This window comes from Oncorhynchus masou, chromosome 32 (genome assembly GCF_036934945.1).
Source record: "Oncorhynchus masou masou isolate Uvic2021 chromosome 32, UVic_Omas_1.1, whole genome shotgun sequence".
Lineage (NCBI taxonomy): Eukaryota > Metazoa > Chordata > Actinopteri > Salmoniformes > Salmonidae > Oncorhynchus > Oncorhynchus masou.
In genome coordinates this window covers 25,834,748-25,856,113 of record NC_088243.1, presented here as the reverse complement: position 1 = coordinate 25,856,113, position 21,366 = coordinate 25,834,748, and the positions used below count along the sequence as shown (strand labels likewise).

Here is a 21,366-nt window from a genome sequence, read left to right as displayed (position 1 = left end):
AGTATGAGCTAACCAGTACGAGCTGGCCAGTACGAGCTAACCAGTACGAGCTGGCCAGTACGAGCTAACCAGTACGAGCTGGCCAGTACGAGCTAACCAGTATGAGCTGGCCAGTATGAGCTAACCAGTATGAGCTAACCAGTATGAGCTAACCAGTATGAGCTAACCAGTATGAGCTGGCCTGTATGCTGCTGAATTTGGTAGTTATGTCATTTTTAAAGCAAATTAATAGAACTTTACTTAATGAATATAACAGACTTTTACTCAATTCAGTATATTAAAAAAAATATCCCCAAAACAGCCAACATGACTATTTACCCAAAATAAAAACCATTTAGATTCTTCAACTCCAACCAGCTTGTGTATTCTAACCCTGTTTGGTTTCTATAAAAAAAAAAAATCTAGTCAATTCCCTGTACAAAGCCATCGGCCATTTTCCACAGCCAAGTTCAGAAGGCCTGAGGTTCAACCATAGGCAAATCAAATCACCGGAACAAATGGAAAAGAGGAGAGATACTGTGTCTGGAGAACAGTCAGTCTTCACACAGTTATATCATAGTTGCACACACAATAGCACAGGTTTTACTCAGACAGGAGACAAATTAGCCCACCACAGAATGCACAGACAAGGGGATGCAGACAGTAGACAATTAGAATCACTCAGAGTAATGGGACAGGCCCAGGGCGGGATGCTGCTCCACCTCTACCTGGTAACAAGCTGCCACTGGATGCAGAGGAAAAGACAGCAGGTGTACTGTATCACAATCAACATGCATGTATAAGTCTGTCCATCCAGTATGTATTATGCCTCTGACAGAGGATACAGCTGTACAGGTCATAAACACATACTGTAGGTGCTTGCACACACACACACACACACACACACACACACACACACACACACACAACACACACACACAGTACAATAATGACATCCCATACCCAAACACACACGATGAAAGTGTCAGAGGGATTCTGAAGATGTACAGTACAGAGCCCACATGCATCAGTAGTGATGAGAATATGAATAAGTCACCATGGCAACATTAGAGGTGTGGTTTAACACACAGGTTAACATACTAACTGGATAGTGTGAGTGTCTGACAGACCCAGTCCAATAGGTGTGCAGTACAGTAGAGAACACAGTTTAAGAATGTGTCTGAGCCCAGTCACCCCGGAGCCTTGAGGTGCAGACCAGACAGGCAAGGGACTCCCAGGAGGAGATGCTGATTGGTTATCTTGGGCACTACGGTTACTGTTGCTACGGGAGCCGCAAAGTTCTGAATAGCAGACTACAGCAGTGAATGTTGTGTAGTTCGCAAACATATACTGTGACCAAGTGGACTTTACTGCAGTAATCAGATAAAGACAGAGGGAATAGCTACTGCATGGAGAGGATATGTTAGTTGTGAGCAAAATACTGCTGCTGCAAGCATAAAAGAAGCATAAAAAACATATTGCTGGCACAGAGGTCTGGGAAGAAATACATTTTCCATAAGCAGCTGGAGTGTTCACTCCGTTAGTTGAGGACTATAAGCATCGGTGTAGACTAGAAGCATTAATGTAGAGCTGAGGTGATTATTATCACATTCAATCAGCATTACAACTTATAACTAGCTTTCACACCAACAATAGGGAGTCAGAGAATCTAGGAGAGTTCCCATCAATGATACCACTGGAAACTCAGCCCTTATCAAATAATCTACAAGTTGAAGAGGATATGCACTTTAAGAATAGGTAAGAAATAACTTTTTCTCTAAGGGGTGTGTCTGTACCCCCTCCCTACACCGTGTGTGGCCTGGGCTGTGTACTGTACTTACCCCGTTCCACTCCACGCTCATACTCACTTCCTCGCCCCCGTCCGGGCCGCTCTCGTACTTGACCGTGGTGTCGGAGGTCAGACTCTCACGGCTCCGCTGCTTCTCCTGCTCCTCCGGCTCGCTCAGAACATCCGCCACACGCTGCTTGTGCACTGTGTCCAGACCCTGGCCACATGGACAGGAGACACACACATTAACAAACACATACAGACACATTATGAACCAAATAAACACGTACAAAGATGATAAAGACAGCAAAATAAAAAATATTGGAGCATTTTCATGAGCCATCTACAGTGATCAACATCATGTGTTGGATTTTGTTATGGATTTGTTTACAATAGTTGAAAGGCAGGACCTGCTAATTTCAGTTAAGCTGCTGGACCAATGATACTCCAACAGTGCATTCACCTTGAGTTTCATATGACCCTGGCCTGGCAAATCTTATTCAAGCATGTGAGTGTCAGAAGAGGACAGTGGTCACACCTGTTTTCTGGAGCGCTTGGCTGCCTCCTCCAGTGTCTCTGCCGCCTCAAATTTACCCTGCCGCCTGTAGAGGGCGCCCAGATTCTTCAGGGTGGTGGTTACTGTGGGGCTGGGGGCAGACATTACAAACACATCATGAACTAATGATGTAATCACATACAGAACAGTCCATGAGTTTCCAGACTCAACACAGACCTGTCTACTTTACAGGCCTTGTACCAGCCTCCATACTCTCCGAACAGGGAGCCGTCCTGCTGCTTTCCCTAGAGAAGAGAAGAACCACCACATCCATCAGTTGTCAGGATTTAAGGAATTCAAACGCTAATGAGAAACACCCACCCCTATTCATGGGTTGCACGTTTGTGAGCATTCTACTCAATGCATCCTCATTGGGCGATAATTATTTGGTCTAAAGTGCATTGCTGTGGCATGAAAACACAATGACATTTCTAAAGAAGATAAATCATTAGTAGGAAAACCATTTGTCATCATTTTGATGTCAGCAGATTGACTTTAGATGCAGTATAACATTAGCTAACGTAAACTCACCCCATTCCGTACAAATGTGCGCCACCAGAACATTCAAATGAGGTTACAAAGAAAACTAAATGTGACTGTAACGACTGTGTTGACTTCAAAATCGGGGGTGTGAACTAGGTTTCTATTCAAGCGTTGATCGACATGGTAATGGCTCTATAGTATTGGAGAAACGTTGAAAAAAAACTGACCCTCCGTTACATTGTGACGTGTCATGTCGTAACGTACAGCACCCATAAAGCAACTATTTCTGTCTTACAATCTCTCTCCACCAGGTGTAGCACTTCCCTCATCATTTAAAAACAAGAAATGGGACAGTGACTGGGGTAAGGGGGGGATACCTAGTCATTTGTTGCATCATCACTGCATGCGATCATCATTCTCAAAGCCGCTGTTTACTTCTAAGATCACTTTAGCACCGCCCTAAAAACCCGATTCAAATTTGACACAAACCTTCACATAGGTGTGTAATGACACATTATATAAACTCTTCAGTGTTTTATTTCCATTTTAGAGGCAATAAGGTGATAAGTTGGACAGATTGAAAAAAAGCAATTTTCACACACAACATCTCTCCTTTTCACTAACACGCATTAGTTTCGCTTCCCCACCCGCCATTTTTAAAACGACCCGACGGGGCTCATTGCCGTCTTGAATTGGGGCGGCAGGGTAGCCTAGTGGTTAGAGCGTTGGACTAGGTACAAATCTGTCGTTCTGCCCCTGAACAGGCAGTTTACCCACTGTTCCTAGGCCGTCATTGAAAATAAGAATTTGTTCTTAACTGACTTGCCTAGTTAAATAAAGGTCAAATAAAATGCAGGAACGGGCAGCGTTTAGGTCATGTTATTGATTCTGTTGGAAAGGGGAGAAATTGTGCTTTACAATGGTATTGACATTACCGTTGATCTGGAAGTATTAAGTTTTTGAGGCGTTAAAATAAGGGCAATTGTACGGTTAGTTAGCTAAGATGGGTAACAAAAATCTGGAGGTCTCCTCTAATGTTAGCATTGCTAGCTTTTTCTGACAAACTTTGCTAGCTAATGAAAACATTGGCATCTGTCTAAAAGTACATTTGCCAACATAATGATAAAGTTGTTTCCTACTAAATATGTGCCTACTTTATCAATGCCATCGTATTCCCAAGCCCCTAGAGTGTAATTTAGACGACAGTCATTCGCCCCGGTTCAAATTCATTAGCCCCCTTTCTACTTTTGAGCATCAATATGGCTGCAGCATCTGCATAACATTGATAACAATGGCAACGACACGACCGAGGTGCAACACATTAATAGCAAAACTGTTGGTCACTAAGAAATTGCCTAAATATTCCAGCTAATTCTGGACAAATTATACGGAACCGTAAAATGAGATCTAGAGTAAATTAACCGATCTGAGACATGTTAACGTAACCTAATATACATAAGTGCTTAAAGAGAGAGGTGGGAAATTGAGAGATTACAGTTCATCACAATTTCTTCAGCAGTCTAAATTGATGACCCTTTCATACCGTGACTGAAACACTTTACCCTGTCAGTTGTGAAAGTTCAGCCACAAGTCAGTAGTGACACATGCCATGCCATGGCCATTAGTGAAAGTGGACCCTCTATCATCCCCCTCACAAACACACAATCTCACCTTGCTCTGTTCCTCTCTCTCCTCAGCATGCATCCAAATGGGTTTATTCTCATCTGCAGAGCCAGAGACCAAAAACAACAATCAGACACATGCAGGTCCAAAAAGATATTGACAAACATTCAGGCAGTCACCCAGGCAGCAGGGTGCTCGACCTGGTCTGGCTCAAAGTATTAGAACATTCAACTGAAAGGTCACTGTTGTTTTCAGAAGCGCATTTCCACTAAAATGATGACAGCAGCCTGAAAGCATGAACTTTTACATGTATTTATTATTTAACTTCTTGGTGACAGGGGGGCAGTATTGAGTAGCTTGGATGAATAAGGTGCCCAGAGTAAACGGCCTGCTACTCTGTCCCAGATGCTAATATATGCATATTATTAGTAGTATTGGATAGAAAACACTGAAGTTTCTAAAACTGTTTGAATGACGTCTGTGAGTATAACAGAACTCATATGGCAGGCGAAAACCTGAAACAAATCCAACCAGGAAGTGGGAAATCTGAGGTTTGTAGTTTCATTTAAGTGATTGCCTATCCAATATGCTGTGTCTATGGGGTCAGATTGCACTTCCCAAGGCTTCCAGCAGATGTCAACAGTCTTTAGAAAGTTGTTTGAGGCTTCTATTGTGGAATGGTGTCGAATAAGAGCTGTTTCAATAAGTGAACTAGGCCGAGGCCAATAGGTTGATTACTGCGCGGTCACGAGGGCGCGCCGTTCCTTCTTTTTCCTCTGTAATGAATACGCTATTGTCCGGTTGGAATATTATTGAAGATTTATTATAAAAAGACCCTAACGATTGATTGTAAACATTGTTTGACATGTTTCTACAAACTGTAATGGAACTCTTGACTTTTCGTGTGGATTTTGCGCTCGCGCATTTTGCCTAAACGAGCAAACAAAACGGAGGTATTTGGTCATAAATATGGACAAAATCGAACAAAACGAACATTTGTGGAAGTGGGAATCCTGGGAGTGTATTCCGACGAAGATCAGCAAAGGTAAGTGAAGATTTATAATGCTATTTATGACTTTTGTTGACTCCACAATTTGGCGGGTAACTGTATGGCTTGCTTTTGTGGCTGAACCTGTTCTCAGATTATTGAATATTGTGCTTTTTCCATAAAGCTTTTTTGAAATCTAACACAGCAGTTGCATTAAGAACAAGTTTATCTTTAATTCTATGTAAAACATGTATCTTTCATCAACGTTTATGAGTATTTCTGTTATTTGATGTGGCTCTGCAATTTATCTGGATGTTTGAGGCATATCTGAACATGGCGCCAATGTAAACTGAGGTTTTTGGATATAAATATGAACTTGATCGAACAAAACATACATGTATTGTGTAACATTGAGTCCTGGGAGTGTCATCTGATGAAGATCGTCAAAGGTTAGTGATTAATTTGATCTATATTTCTGCTTTTTGTGACACCTCTCTTTGGTTGGAAAATGCTTTCTGTGACTAGTTGCTGACCTAACATAATGATATGTTCTGCTTTCGCCAAAAAGCCTTTTTGAAATTGGACAATGTGGTTGGACTAACGAGAAGTATATATTTAAAATCGTGTAAAATACTTGCATAGTTGAGGAATTTTAATTAGGAGATTTCTGTTGTTTTGAATTTGGCGCACTGCAATTTCACTGGCTGTTGGCGAGGTGGGACGCTTACGTCCCGAACAATCCCAGAAAGGTTAACTAGGCGAGTCAGTTAAGAACAAATTCTTATTTACAATAACGGCCTACCCTGGCCAAACCGGGACAACTCTGGGCCAATTGTGCACCGCCCTACGGGATTCCCAATCATGGCCGGAAGTGATGCAGCCTGGATTCGTGTGAGTGCCTTAGACCACTGAACCACTCGGGCGCGCATCAAACAATAGATTGTGTGTGTGTGTGTGTCCGTGGATACCAGAAATCACCACAAATATAGTAAAACAAGGAAAATTCTCGCTCGTGGGGACATTTCCCAGGTCCCCACAAGGACAAAGGCTATTTTAGGTTTGGGGGTTAGGTTTAGGAGTTAGGTTTTAGAGAAATATTATTTTGAATGGAAATCAATTTAATGGCCCCACAAAGATAGCAAAACATATGCTTTGTGAGAGAGTGTCTTACCGTCTACAGAGCCAAACTCCCTCTCATGTGCGCGGGTAAGGATCTCTTTGTACAGAGTTTCAGCCTGCTTGAACTTCCCCTGCTTCAGGTAACAGGACGCCTTAGAGAGGAAGAGAGAGAATGTAAGAATATGATCTTCAAAAAGTAAGAAAATCTTCTCATAACTCATTAGAAAATGTGCAGTCATTTTTCAAAGCCAGTGATCTCTTAACCCCTATGTGACCCACTTACCAGATTGTTTTTGGTCTTGGCCACATTGGGGTCGTCAGGGCCCAGTTTGGTCTGGTAGATCTCCAGGGCCCGCTGGTAGTAGTACTCCACCTCCTCATACTTTCCCTGGTTCTGACACAGCAGGGCAAGATTGTTCAGCTGCTTGGCAACGTCTGGGTGGTCCTTACCCAGAACCTGGACAGGAGGTGAGATGGGGAGGCCATGTAAATATAACAAAACAGTGGGCAATAAAGCAATAATGGGTCAGCTTCTCAAAGGGGGCAAGAAAGGAGTTTATCACAACGAAAAGAGACGGCCGGTGTTTTCCACAAGTACATAGAGTAGCCAAATAGAAAAAGTAGCCAGCCAGGCAGCCCTGGGAAGTTTTTTTTCTTTCCCCACTGGGTAAATTCCTTTTTTGCAGAAGGAGCTCAATTTTGGTGGCCTCTGATACATTCAAATGCTTTAATTCCATCAAAACATTCTAATGCCTTGATTCCATTTTTTTCCCTTCCATTTAAAAAAAAAAACAACCTTTATTTAACTAGGCAAGTCAGTTTAAGAACAAATTCTTATTTTCAATGAACAGTGGGCAGAACGACAGATTTGTACCTTGTCAGCTCGGGGATTTGAACTTGCAACCTTTAAGTTACTAGTCCAACACTAACCACTAGGCTACCCTGCCGCCCCATTTTAGTCGTTTAGCAGACGCTCTTATCCAGAGCGTTTTAAAGTTAGTGCATTCATCTTAAGATTACTAGATAGGGGACAACCACATATCAGACATAGAAATTATTATAAATATATATATATATATATTTTTTTTTTGAGGTGGCAGAACAAAGTGCTCGCATTGGGGTGTAGGAAGGTAGGGAGGGGCAGTTCCTCTTGTGTTCCATAGGTAAGCACCATGGTCTTGTTGTGGATGCGAGCTTCAACTGGAAGACAGTGGCGTGTGCGGAGGAGCGGGGTGACAGAACTTGGAAAGTTTGAAAACCAGGCCGGCTTTAGCATTCTGGATAAGTTGCAGGGGTTTGATGGCACAAGCGGGGAGCCCAGCCAACAGCGAGTTGCAGTAGTCCAGACGGGAGAGGACAATTGCCTGGAGTAGGACCTGCGCCACTTCCTGTGTGAGGTAGGGTTGTACTCTGCGGATGTTGTAGAGCATGAACCTGCAGGAGCGAGTCACTGCTAGAACCGAGCTCTGTGGGACACCAGTAGTGAGAGTATGTGGCGCAGACACAGATCCACATCCCCTTGTAGGAGGGCCAGGTAGGATGCAATCCAAGAGTGTGCAGTGCCTGAGACGCCCAGCCCTGAGAGGGTGGAGAGGAGGATCTAATGGTTCAGTGTCGAAGACAGCGGATAGATCTAGGAGGATGAGAGCAGAGAGTCAGATTTGGCAGTGTGGAGAGCCTGAGACGTCCAGCCCTGAGAGGGTTGAGTGGAGGATCTGATGTTTCACAGTGTCAAAGGCAGGAGATAGATCTAGGAGGATGAGAACAGAGGAGAGTGTGTCAACTTTGGCAGTGCGGAGAGTCTCCGTGACACAGAAGAGAGCAGCCTTGGTTGATTGACCCGTCTTGAAACTTGACCGGTTATGGTCAAAAAGATAGTTCAGAGAGAGATAGGGAGAAAGTTGATCAGAGACGGAACGCTCAAGTGTTTTGGAAAGAAAGGGATAGTGTATTTCAGATTCCATTCCATCTGAAATACAAAGCAAAATTGTTTACCTCTCATATCGGAAAAATGTGTTGTGGCATTGTGTAGAAATACATGACTTTAACATTTTAACTACTGGAATATTATATTATCTAAGTCTATATGACCAGGACTATTTTTAAGTAAGACAACATTAAACCTTTAACAGTCTTCTCTTGCATTAAAACTGTAAATAAGCCTTTAATCTCAAGATATGAATTGCCACAATGTTTGTTCTTCATATTATGTACAGTACCAGGTTTGGACACACCTACTCATTCAAGGGTTTTTCTTTATTTTTTATAATTTTCTACATTGTAGAATAAGTTTAGACATAAAAACTATGAAATAACACATATGGAATCATGTAGTAACCAAAAAAAATGTTAAACAAATAAAAATAGTCACCCTTTGCATTGATGACAGCAGTCTTAGAATTCTCTCAACCAGCCTCATGAGGTAGTCACCTGGAATGCATTTCAATTAACAGGTGTACCTTTGGGGTGGCAGGTAGCCTAGTGGTTAAAGCGTTGGGCCAGTAACCAAAAGGTTTCTGGATCGAATCACCGAGCTGACAAGGTAAAAATCTGTTGTTCTGCCTCTCCCCGGTAGGCCGTCATTGTAATAAGAATTTGTTCTTAACTGACTTGCCTCGTTGAAGGTTAAATGAACAAAAAAATGTTAAGTTAATTTGTGAAATTTCTTTCTTGTGTTGTGACAAGGTAGGGGTGTTATACAGAAGATGGTATTTTACCAAATAGGGCTAAGTCCATATTATGGCAAGAACAGCTCAAATAAGGAAAGAGAAACAGTCCATTATTTTAAGACATGAAGGTCAGTCAATCTGGAAAATTTCAAGAACTTTGAAAGTTTCTTCAAGTGCAGTTGCAAAATCAAATCAGGCGCTATGATGAAACTGGCTCTTAGGAAGACCGCCACAGGAAAGGAAGACCCAGAATTACCTCTGCTGCAGAGGATAAGTTCATTAGTTACCAGCCTCAGAATGCAGCCAAAAATGATTCAATGTGATATTTCATAGTTTGATGTCTTCACTATGATTCTTCAATGTAGACAATAGTAAAAAATAAAAAATTATTGAATGAGTAGGAGCCCAAACACTTGACTGGTACTGTATTTTATTAAAACAGAAAAATGAAGTAAACAGCCCACAATATTTGGAAAACAAATTAAAGGATATAGTTTTCCAGGTTTCCATTTTTCCACATTTTATTACGTTACAGGCTTATTCTAAAATTGATTTTTTTTGTTTTAATGAAAAAAAAGCTCCTCAACCTACACACACACAATGCAAAAACAGGTTTAGATATTTTTGCAAATGTATTAAAAATAAAAAAACAGATGCCTAATTTACATAAGTATTCAGAACCTTGCTATGAAACTTGAAATTAAGCTCAGGTACATCCTGTTTCCATTGATCATCCTTGATGTTTCTACAACTTGATTGGAGTCCATCTGTTGTACATTTAATTGATTGGACATGATTTGGAAAAGCACACACACCTATCTATACAAGGTCCCACAGTTGACAGTGCATATCAGAGCAAAAACCAAGCCATGAGGTAGAAGAATTGTCCGTAGAGCTTCGAGACAGGAATGTGTCGATGCACAGATATGGGGAAGGGTACCAAAATATTTTGGCAGCATGGAGGTCCCCAATAACAGAGTGGCCTCCATCATTCTTAAATGGAAGAAGTTTGGAACCACCAAGACTCTTCCTAGAGCGCCAGGATTCCTCTGAGGAGATGGACAACCATCTCTGCAGCACTCTACCAATCAGGCCTTTACGGTATTGGCCAGACAGAGGCCACTCTTCAGTAAAAGGCAAATGTCAGCCCACTTGGAGTTTGCCAAAAGGAACCTAAAGGACTCTGACCATGAGAAACAAGATGCTCTGGTCTGATGAAACCAAGATTGAACTATTTGGCCTGAATGCCAAGAGTCACGTCTGGCATAAACCTGGCACCTTCCCTTCGGTGAAGCATGGTGGTGGCAAGATCATGCTGTGGGGATGTTTTTCAGCGGCAGGGACTAGGACTCTGGTCAGGATCGAAGAAAAAAAGAATGGCTCAAAGTACAGAGCGTTCCTTGATGAAAACCTGCTCCAGAGCGCTCAGTACCTCAGACTGGAACGAAGGTTCACTTTCCAACAGGACAACAACCCTAAGCACACAGCCGAGACAACAAAGGGGTGGCTTCGGGACAAGTCTCTGAATGTCCCTGAGTGGCCCAGCCAGAGCCCGGACTTGAACCTGATTAAACATCTCTGGAGAGACCTAAAAATAGCTGAGCAGCGACGCTCCCCATTCAACCTGACAGAGCTTGAGGATCTGCAGAGAAGAATGGAAGAAACTCCCCAAATACAGGTGTGCCAAGCTTGTAGCGTCATACCCAAGAAGACTCAAGGCTGTAATAACTGGCAAATGTGCTTCAACAAAGTACTGAGTAAAGGGTCTGAATACTTATGTAACTGATTGTTTTCAAATGTATTAAAATGTAAAAAACTATTCTAAAAACCTGATTTTGCTTTGTCATTATGGGGTATTGTGTTTAGATTGATGGGGGGGACTATTTAATCCAATATTTAATCAATTTTAGGCTAACGTAACAAAATGTGAAAAGTCAAGGGGTCTGAATACTTTCCGAACGCACTGTACATTACATGGGACGTGCATATTCACAAGCTTCATGCTTCCTCTCCCTCCTCCATGTAAAGGAATTTGACTGCAACCAGAGATCTGGATATAATGACAAGATACTCATGTCTCCACCCTAACAATGGGAGTCGTTGTCCCAAAGACTGAAAGGCAGGCGACAAGCTTAGGTCCACCATAAGCCCATAGAAACGTACCGGGCTTATTCCGGATATATTTTGGCGCGATTGAATCCTTTCGCTTCACCTCTTCCTATCTGCTGCGTTTCCCTGTCATTGCTCGCTTTGTGAACGACAGGCGCCTGTCCCATCAATAGATCGCTAGAAGATGCATATAGTTCATTTTAGCGGGAGAGGGCTCGACGGACTAATGAATTCAAACTTTTAAATGAAAAGTAGCCTAGTTCAAATGAAGAAGTGGAAAATGTAGCTGGCTGAAAATGGGTCTGTAACCGGCTGATTAGCCGACAGCCGCTGCTTATGGAAAACACTGGACGCCATCCCCATTACTTTGGATTGAAGAACAATCTCACTTCTGACCTTTGTTTACTGGTTAGGCTAAATATCATAAGAGAATAAGAGGGTGAAGTCAGAGCAGAGCTGGAGGAGAGGCATCACAAATGGGTTGGGTGAGGACAGAGAATGGAGCAGAGGGCTAACGCTGTCTCTCTGTCTGACTCAGAGAGACACAGAGAGAGACTGGGAGTTAGGAGTGAGACACACTGCTCATTAGCAGGGAAAGAGTGCCCTTCCCTCCCTTCTATGCAGTGACTGACAGAGGCTTACTGATGAGGTAGACTAGAGTCTCTCTGAATGATGGTTTCTGTCTGAATGATCAATAGTAAGAGGTTTTCAAAGCAACCTGTGCTGCTGGATGTGTACACATCTCACTCCTCCTCTCTCCTGTGAAGTTTCTAGGTAAATTTGAAGAGTTTACTGTAAACATCATTAAAAGTATAGGATTTCAACAGGGAATACAAGACAGCAAGGTCTGGGTGATATATTGATTGAGTTTTATTGAGGAGAGTGATGCCTTTGAACTCGAGCCAGGGTTAGTGCCTGTTACTGGGGTACTCTGTAGAGAGAGACCCTCCGTCCGCCTCCTCCTTCTAGTCTTCACCTATAGGGATAAACCAAGGACTCAGGCACCTCATACAGTGGGAAAAGCAAAAGCTATAAAAAGAATGAACTGCCAGGAAAATTCCTCCTGCATCAGCAAAGCTGCCTTCCTTCCTCTGTTGCGAAAGCTGGGTGGCAAATCTCTAACCTTGAGAGAGAGCTTTATCAGAGTTGAAGTGGATAATATAAATAAAATGTCTCAGCTGTCCTTAAGCTCTGTGCTCTCCAGCACAGGAGTCGACATGTCAATCTTAGCACAGAGGGAGCATGAGGGGAAAAGGCACAGGACGAGAGAGAGAGAGAACGCGAAACAGAAAGGGAGATAAATAGAGATAAATAGAGATACAGCACTTTGCATCTCTAGGACTGCTGAGCTTCTCCTTTATAAACATCCAATTCTGCACAGTCAAATATCATGAACCCCTTCCAGGACTCAACTCTCTCCAAAGTCACAGTTCCTCTGAACAACACAAAACTATAGGGAGGCTTGGGAGAGGAGGGGGTGATTACAGGCGGGAACATACACAGAAGATAAGTAAAACATTTTTTTTATGTTTGACAAAGAAGAAAACTTTCCAAAGAACTGAAAAGTCCTTTGAAACTTGAGCATAATTTACTTGGAGAGGAGCAGGAATCCAGATCATTCTGCAGTATTAGCACTCCATACCTACAATGCCTTGTGGTGACATATGCCCTCTGACCCACCTTCTCTCGGATCTCCAGAGCCCGCTTGCAAAGGGGCTCCGCTTCCTTGTACTTCCCCCGTTTCCCGTAGAGCACAGCCAGGTTGTTGAGTGTAGCAGCCACCTGAGACAGACAGACAGACAGACAGACAGACAGACAGACAGACAGACAGACAGACAGACAGACAGACAGAGACACACACACACACACACACACACACACAGAGTAATATAAAAAGATCATGCTTGAGACAGCCTCAATCATCTGTGCCCGTGTGTAGTAGTGAGTGACCGCAAGACTCAACCATGGCAGCAGAGTGCAATTGATTTGGTGAATTAGAGGTGTGACCAACCGACGAGAGGAAGACAAACAGGGGAAACAGGAAGTGATTACTGCTCTGTAATTATATCCCAAATCAGCAGGATGAATCTCCACAACGTGCACATCACTCAGCCCACCAGACCACAGAGGGGCACACAGTGACCTTTAACTGGAGTGGTCTGGTGCCCACATGGAGGCTGAAAGGGGATAGAGAGCCTAACCTCTGCTGCTCTGAGTCTGCACTGAGGTAACTGGATGTCCAGGGAGAGTCAGAGACACAAGCCTGTTGGGGTCGACACAGTTAGTTGACCTGCCTGCCTGGCTGGTTACAGACATACTGCTGAGACACAGAGATTGATGAGAAACATCACTCACCGCTGGATGGTCCCTGCCCAGAGTTTTCTCCCTGATGGCCAGGGCGTCGTTCAGCAGGTTGGCTGCCTCTTTGTATTTATTCTGGTCCCTGAAAGAGGAGAGCGAGAAAGAGAGAGAGAAGCCATGGAGCACGGTAACGTTGTTTCTCTGACAATGAGGTCAATTACCAGTGTATTATAATGACTACAATTGATTCACACCGAATACCAACCATCCCCACCCCAGAGCCCCTCCTCCAAGCTGACCTGTAGACCAGGGCCAGGATGTTGAGCATGGTGGCCACGTCTGGGTGGTTGTGTCCGGAGGTCTTCTCCAGGTCCTCCAGGGCCTGTTTGCAGAGGGGCACGGCCACCTCGTAGCGGCCCTGGGAGGCGTACTGGATCACCAGGTTGTGAAGGGTCCTGAGGCGGGCCGGGATCTCATAGCCTCCCTGCTGGGCTGCTGCTGCTGCTGCTGCACTACCGTGGGGCTGCTGGACTGGAGACACAGAGCAGGGGGGCGAGGGGTTAACATATCAGTTACTCACATGGACTATTCACTCAAACACACACTATTAATGTTGGACTGGAGAAACAGACACTGGAAGTGTCTCATTAGACGCCCACAGCTCTGTATCACCTCTGAAAGAGGGACAGTGGGCTGAAGAAGGAGTTGTCTTCTGCAGTAAGAACACTCTCCACCACACAGGAATAGGGCCGGTATGATACCAGTATGACGATACTAGTTAGAATCACCACAAAGAAACAAAATGCAGTGGATTTCACTTCTTTAGGAAAACAGCCGTGATGTTGGAAATAAACACTATGTTGTCATCTAGAGTCACATTTACTTTCCAAGCTAAAGTACCCAATATTTTACATACAGCAGGTTTTTAAAGGACAAAAAAAGTTTGGTCTGCTTCGTGTTTTCATTTTTGCCACAGGAAAAATATTTAGATACTGATATCATCCTGGCCCTACACAGGAAGTATCAAAAATGTCTCGCCGGAAAAAACTGATCCCAGGTGTTTGACATGCATGGCCAAACCAAAGATATCCACTTGAAAAAGCAGTGCACATACAGCACACTGCAACTATGTAAAAACATACAATCCACCTTTAGCCAGGGCCCATTGTACAAACTCCAGCACTGCACTGATAGGGACCTAAGAGCCTATCAAGGAGGTAGTAGTCTGGACAGTAGAGGAGTCTAACCCACTTCACTATAACAGTACCAGCCCAGGATCATGTCATACAGACACAGAAGGCTATCTCAGTCAGCTCTGCTTCATGTGGCAGCTGGATTAATGTGAGCATACTCAGGATCATTTGATGATGTGTTCCTCCCCCGCTCTCTAGAGAGCTTCCTGGCACTACCCACTCTTCCCTTTGATCCTCTCTTTCCCTCTCTCTCCCCCCTCAGAAACACAGATTAAAATAAAGTAATAATATCCCCAATACAAACACAACAAAGGACTAGAGATCCTGCTCCCATCTCCCTCCCTCCTCCACAGCCCTATCTGCATCTCATTAGCTCTCTATGCGGTGGAGCAATTCCTGGAGATGTACCAAATTGCAAAGATTTAAAGTGCACTAATGTAGATATGTACTGATATGTCTTACTTCATTTGCTGGATGTGGTTCTGTGTGGGATCATTATACGATATGGTAATGTACGTAGGATCCCTTTTGTTTAATTTTGTCCATAATGATCTGCTTAAATGGTTAGTGGTTATCTGTCTCTGTGCCTCAGATCCTCTCCTATAAATGCTGGTTGCTAGAGTGAACCCAACCTGATGCCTGTGTGATCTGGCTAACTGGGTCCATTTCCATTTGGCCTGCTTCCACACTCAACCAGCTCAGTCTAATAGCACTGTAAAGCTCAAAGTGATCAGGCCTTTCAGACCAACAGGAGGAGAAAGTAGTTAGAGGGACCAGTCAATGTATTGAGGGAGTGGGGAGGGAAAGTGGGAACGAGGAGAGAGAATGGGAGGGGTGGAACGGAGAGACATGGGGATATGAAGAAGACACTCACTGCCAGGAGGTTGGTCATCCTGGTCGTCTGGGAACAGATCATCCAGATTCTCTTTACTGGAGTCAGAGTCCTTCTCCTCCTAACAGAGGAAAACAGAGAGGGCAGATGATTGTTATTTTCATTTAGAGTAAACCAGGCAGATGAAAAGCAGTGGGGTGTGTGTGTGTGTTTGCATCAGCCTGCTTGCGCGTGGGCATGTTGTGTATGGTGTGGGTTAACTCACCGATGGCGACAGATCCTCATCGTACTTCTTGAGCTGGTTCATGAACTCCAGGTGTTTCTTCTCCTCCTCCAGCTGAGCCACGCTCTGCTCACTCTTCTGCAGCTTCTGCTGGGTGCCCGCCAGTTCGTCCCTCAGCCACTGGTTCTCCTGGCACAGCCGACGAACCTGTGCCCGCAGCTTCTGCTTCTCCGACTCCACAGAGCTCAGGTGGCCCGACAGCGCCATCATCACCTAGGACAAACACAGCAGGGGAACAGGGGTAGTGGTGAGGCAAGGGGTCGAGGAAGAACACTGAGAACACTGGAGGTAAATTAATGGATAATCCTCTGTTTCAGACTAGTTTACTGACACTCAGACCATTGAAGTAGTGGCTGTGGGTTCTCCATCTTTGCAGGTTAATTCGATCAGATCCCAGAGGGCTCTATCTCCAGCTCCCCCAGGTCCAGAGGTGTGTAGCAGACAAAGAGTGTACTGACCTGTGCCTCGCTCAGGCCCAGCTCCAGCATCTCCAGGGACTTGCGGATCATGAGGGACTTCTCCTCCACCAGGACACCCTGGTTTTCCTGCTTCAGGCAGCGCAGCGTGCCCAGCAAACCCTCCAAGATAGAGTTGTGCTCCTGCTTCAGAGCCTCCAGGCCCTGGATCACCTGCTTGGTCCTGGAGATGATCTCATCCTGGGACAGCTTCTCCCCAGGGTCTTCCTCCTCCTTCAAACACACCATGGTGGACATGTTCTCACGCATCCTGTACCAGACACAAAGAAGAGGAATGGATTTAGTTGTCAGATGTACAGATACCCTGGCCTAAGTACATTATAAATATGCTGTCCCTTTAATTCAGTGTCGCTAAATGCATTAGCCCTACACTATATCTGTTTACATTTGACCTGTATCCATTGTGTTAGAGACTCAGACACTTTTGCTTAAAATAACTTCTGTCCATGGCCTCCCGGGTGGCGCAGTGGTTAAGGGCAATGTACTGTGCCACCAGAGACTCTGGGTTCGTGTCCAGGCTCTGTCGTAACCGGCCGTGACCGGGAGGTCCGTGGGGCGACGCACAATTGGCCTGGCGTTGTCCGGGTTAGGGAGGGTTTGGCCGGAAGGGAAATCCTTGTCTCATCGTGCACCAGCGACTTCTGTGGCGGGCCGGGCGCAGTGCGCGCTAACCAAGGTTGCCAGGTGCACTGTGTTTCCTCCGACACATTGGTGCGGCTGGCTTCCGGGTTGAATGGCGCTGTGTTAAGAAGCAGTGCGGCATGGTTGGGTTGTGTATCGGAGGACGCATGACTTTCAACCTCCGTCTCTCCCGAGCCCGTACAGGAGTTGTAGCGATAAGATAGTAGCTACTAAAATAAAATTGGATACCATGAAATTGGGGAGGAAAAGGGGGTAAATTTAAAAAATAAATAAACATTTTAAAAATAACTTCTGTCCTTGCGGCTGGGCGGGGTATTACATTTTATCATCAGACAGCCTTTCCAACATCCACTTTAGTCTAGCCCATCTCAATCAATATGCTCCTCCATGTGTCTGCATCGGGGAAAATCACTAGTTTTGTTGAACAAAGCGTGCTTATCAACCATTGACACACATACAGGCAGGGCTTTTGTGCTGAAGACAGACCTTGATGTTTGGTAAGTCAAAAAAGAAAGAAGAGTGTGGGCAATGTATTTGAAGACCTTCTGCTCTGACTTCTGCCTGTTCAAACACAGAGCCAAGCTGGGGTATTGATGACGTAAATAACCTTGGACAGAGGGAGCAGTGGAGCATTCTGGACCACAATGTTTGAGAAATGCGCTGTCACTGGCAATTCCAGGCCCCTCCCAAATCATTCTCCTACCTGACGAATAAACTTTTAGAATGCTCAATAAATAGACGTAAAGGTCCAACTCAAAGACTATCACCACATACATTGATTTACATTGTGCATTTTAGTCATTATGCAGACGCGCCAAACGCAATTAGGGTTAAGTACCTTGCTCACGGGCATAGACAGATTTTTTTTACCTAGTTGACTAGGATTCGAACCAGCAACCTTACGCCTGATTCACACATCAGAAACCTGAATGAATAAATCAAAAAAATATATAAACACTAGGCCTATAGGCTATGCCTACGCTGTGTTGTATGCCACTGCCTCGTAACTATGAACTGAAAAAAACTTAGGCTTTTCCGTTAAAACAACTACAGCATGTTGCATGCTGTCATCAAAATTCTAATCTTAAGTGGCGGAATTCAAACTATCCTTTTGTGAGGCGCAGACGGGAACTATGTAGATGGCGAGTGGTGGGATCGATAAACCAGAATTGGAGGATCCATCATCGTTTAAATTTTGGGAACATTTAATAGTACGTCAACAGTGAAGAGACGACTCCAGGATACTGGCCTCCTAGGCAGAGTTGCACAAAAAAAAACATATCTCAGACTGGCCAATGAAAATAAAAAATTTAGATGGGCAAAAGAACAGACACTGGACAGAGGAACTCTGCCTAGAAGGCCAGCATCCCGGAGTGGTCTTTTCACTGTTGACGTTGAGACTGGTGTATTGCAGGTACTATTTAAATAAGCTGCCAGTTGAGGACTTGTGAGGCGTCTGTTTCTCAATCTAGACACTCTAATGTACTTGTCCTCTTGCTCAGTTGTGCACCGGGGCCTCGCACTCCTATTCTGGATAGAGACAGTTTGCTCTGTTCTATGAAGGGAGTAGTACACAGCATTGTACGAGATCTTCAGTTTCTTGGCAATTTCTCGCATGGAATAGCCTTCATATCTCAGAACAAGAATAGACTGACGAGTTTGCGCCTCTAATCAAACCCACAAACGCTGATGCTCCAGATACACAACTAGTCTAAATAAGGCCAGTTTTATTGCTTCTTTAATAAGCACAACAGTTTTCAGCTGGGCTAACATAATTGCAAAAGGGTTTTCCCACGATCAATTAGCCTTTTAAAATTATAAACTTGGATTAGCGAACACAACTTGCCATTCGAACACAGGAGTGATGGTTGCTGATAATGGGCCTCTGTACGAATCGGCATGGCCGATTAATTAGGGGTGATTTTAAGTTCTCACAACAATTGGTAATTGGCCTTTTTGGATGCCGATTACAAAGCAATCCATGAAGAAACTGTGTGGCAGGCTGACCATCTGTTACACGAATGCAGCGTCAAAAGGACCTTGTGGCTGCAATGAGCCAGGGTAAGTTGCTAGCTAGCATTAAACTTATCTTATAAAAATAAAATCTTCACATATTTACTAGTTAACTACACATGGTTGATGATATTACTAGATTAACTAGCTTGTCCTGCGTTGCATATAATCAATGCGGTGCCTGTTAATTTATCATCGAATCACAGCCTAATTCAACTTTGCCAAACCAGTGAAGACTTAACAAAAGCGCATTCCCAAAAAAGCACAAATGTAGCACAAATGTACCTAACCCTAAACATCAATGCCTTTCTTAAAATCAATACAAATAAGTATTTTTTTAACCTGCATATTAAGTTCAAATAAATGCATGTTAGCAGGCAATATTAACTAGGGAAATTGTGTCGCTTCTCTTGTGCTCAGTGCAAGCAGAGTCAGGGTATATGCATCAGTTTGGGTCGCCTGGCTCGTTGCGAACTGTGTTTCTTCCTAACAAACACCGTAATTAATTTGCCAGAATTTTACATAATTATGAGATAACATTGAAGTTTGTGCAATGTAACAGCAATATTTAGACTTAGGGTTGCCACCCAGTCGACAAAATACGGAATGGTTCCGAATTTCACTGAAAGACTAAACTCTTTGTTTTCGAAATTATAGTTTCCAGATATAACCATATTAAATTATCAAAAGGCTCGTATGTGTGTGTGTTTATTATAATTAAGTCTATGGTTTGATATTTGATAGAGCAATCTTACAGCGGTGGTAGGCAGCGTTTGTGAGCAGCTCTTAGCAATGCTTGAAGCACAGCGCTGTTAATGACTTCAAGCCTATCAAGTCCCAAGATAAGGCTGGAAATACTTAAATGACTATAAGAACATCCAATAGTCAAAGGTATATGAAATACAAATGGTAGAGAGAAAGTTGACGCGTCAAAATTCCTATAATAACTACAACCCAAAACGTCTTAACTGGGAATATTGAAGAAGTTGGAATATTGAACCACCAGCTTTCATATGTTCTCATGTTCTGAGCAAGGAACTTAAACGTTAGCTATTTTACATGGCACATATTGCACTTTTACTTCTCCAACACTGTTTTTGCATTATTTAAACCAAATTGAACATGTTTCATTATTTGAGACTAAATAGATTTTATTTATGTATTTTATTAAGCTAAAATAAAAGGGTTCATTCAGTATTGTTGTAATTGTTATTACAAATACATTTTAAAAAATTTAATAAAAACAATAATCAGCCGATTAATCGGAATCGGCTTTTTTTGGTACTCCAATAAAATCGGTATGTGTTCAAAAATCAAACTCGGTTGACCTCTACTCTGTACGCCTATGTAGATATTCCATTAAAAATCAGCCGTTTCTAGCTACAGTAGTCATTTACAACATTAACCATGTCTACACTGTATTTCTGATCAATTTGATGTAATTGGAATGGACAAAAAAAGCTTTTCTTTCAAAAACAAGGACATTTCGAAGTGACCCCAAACTTTTGAACGGTAGTGTAAATACCACAGTCCTCTTACATTTGGGAACTTTACAGTCCTATGGATCAAACAACCATGAAAAAAGGTAGGCTCTCCCCCCTCAGTTACGCACATCAACAACAAGATCAACAACGAATGCTAGCCAGAGCAAGATTAGCTCAAATCTAACAAGGGAATTAGATAAACCCTTTCAAACATTTTCAGATAGTTGGTCGTCAAAATTGCACTGATTAACGATGGGGAATAGTAGCCTGCTTGTCCTTCTGCTGTTTGCCTGCCAATGCATGCTTGTCCCAACCCACATTTTCACAACTGAATGGGAACTCTCATGCCTGCACGCCCATTTGATCAATACCAAATACATTTGATTGGCAACTAAGGGTGCGTTCGTAAATTGCCTCAAATGTGTCAGAGTATGCTTTTCGTAAATTCTGAGAGTTCAGAGAACACACTGCACTATTGACACTGGATGCTCTCGACGAGAGGTAGGGTTGATACGAGCGTTTCTTTCAATGGCAGTCATGCACCCAAGCTAACTAGCTAAAGTTGGCTAGCTTGCTAGCTACTTTCAGACACTAATGAGAGAACACCTCACTCTGACCCTTTTAAGCTGGGTGGACACCACATGACTTACAAAACTCAGCGACGTTAGGATTTTGAGTGTGTGTTGCAAACGTAGTGGTGCATACACTAAATGATGTGGCACATCGTGTGTGACAGTGGCCCAGGGGTGAGAAGGTAAACGGAAAGGCTCTTGAGCGACGAAACGCCATGACTGTCTCTCCACTGGGATTCACTGCCTGTAACCCCA

General features: G+C 43.5%; 1 protein-coding gene across 12 annotated transcripts in view; it reads right to left on the bottom strand.

Moving 5' to 3' along the window:
* Window positions 1-21,366, bottom strand: part of LOC135525786 (kinesin light chain 1) — a 32,776-nt gene that overhangs the window by 6,335 nt on the left and 5,075 nt on the right. For 6 of the 12 annotated variants that reach the window (XM_064953637.1, XM_064953639.1, XM_064953641.1 and 3 more), the window contains exons 2-13: window positions 16,383-16,650; window positions 15,907-16,137; window positions 15,684-15,762; window positions 13,916-14,147; window positions 13,671-13,758; window positions 12,996-13,097; window positions 6,821-6,994; window positions 6,590-6,689; window positions 4,479-4,531; window positions 2,502-2,569; window positions 2,307-2,415; window positions 1,821-1,985 (exon numbers count right to left, since the gene is read on the bottom strand). In XM_064953637.1, coding sequence (XP_064809709.1) covers window positions 1,821-1,985; window positions 2,307-2,415; window positions 2,502-2,569; window positions 4,479-4,531; window positions 6,590-6,689; window positions 6,821-6,994; window positions 12,996-13,097; window positions 13,671-13,758; window positions 13,916-14,147; window positions 15,684-15,762; window positions 15,907-16,137; window positions 16,383-16,649 — 1,668 coding nt within the window. In that variant the 5' untranslated portion in view covers window position 16,650. Of the gene's footprint in view, window positions 1-1,820; window positions 1,986-2,306; window positions 2,416-2,501; window positions 2,570-4,478; window positions 4,532-6,589; window positions 6,690-6,820; window positions 6,995-9,619; window positions 12,292-12,995; window positions 13,098-13,516; window positions 13,579-13,670; window positions 13,759-13,915; window positions 14,148-15,683; window positions 15,763-15,906; window positions 16,138-16,382; window positions 16,651-21,366 lie in introns of those variants that run through there. The other 6 variants (XM_064953640.1, XM_064953638.1, XM_064953643.1 and 3 more) reach the window with 4 other exon arrangements.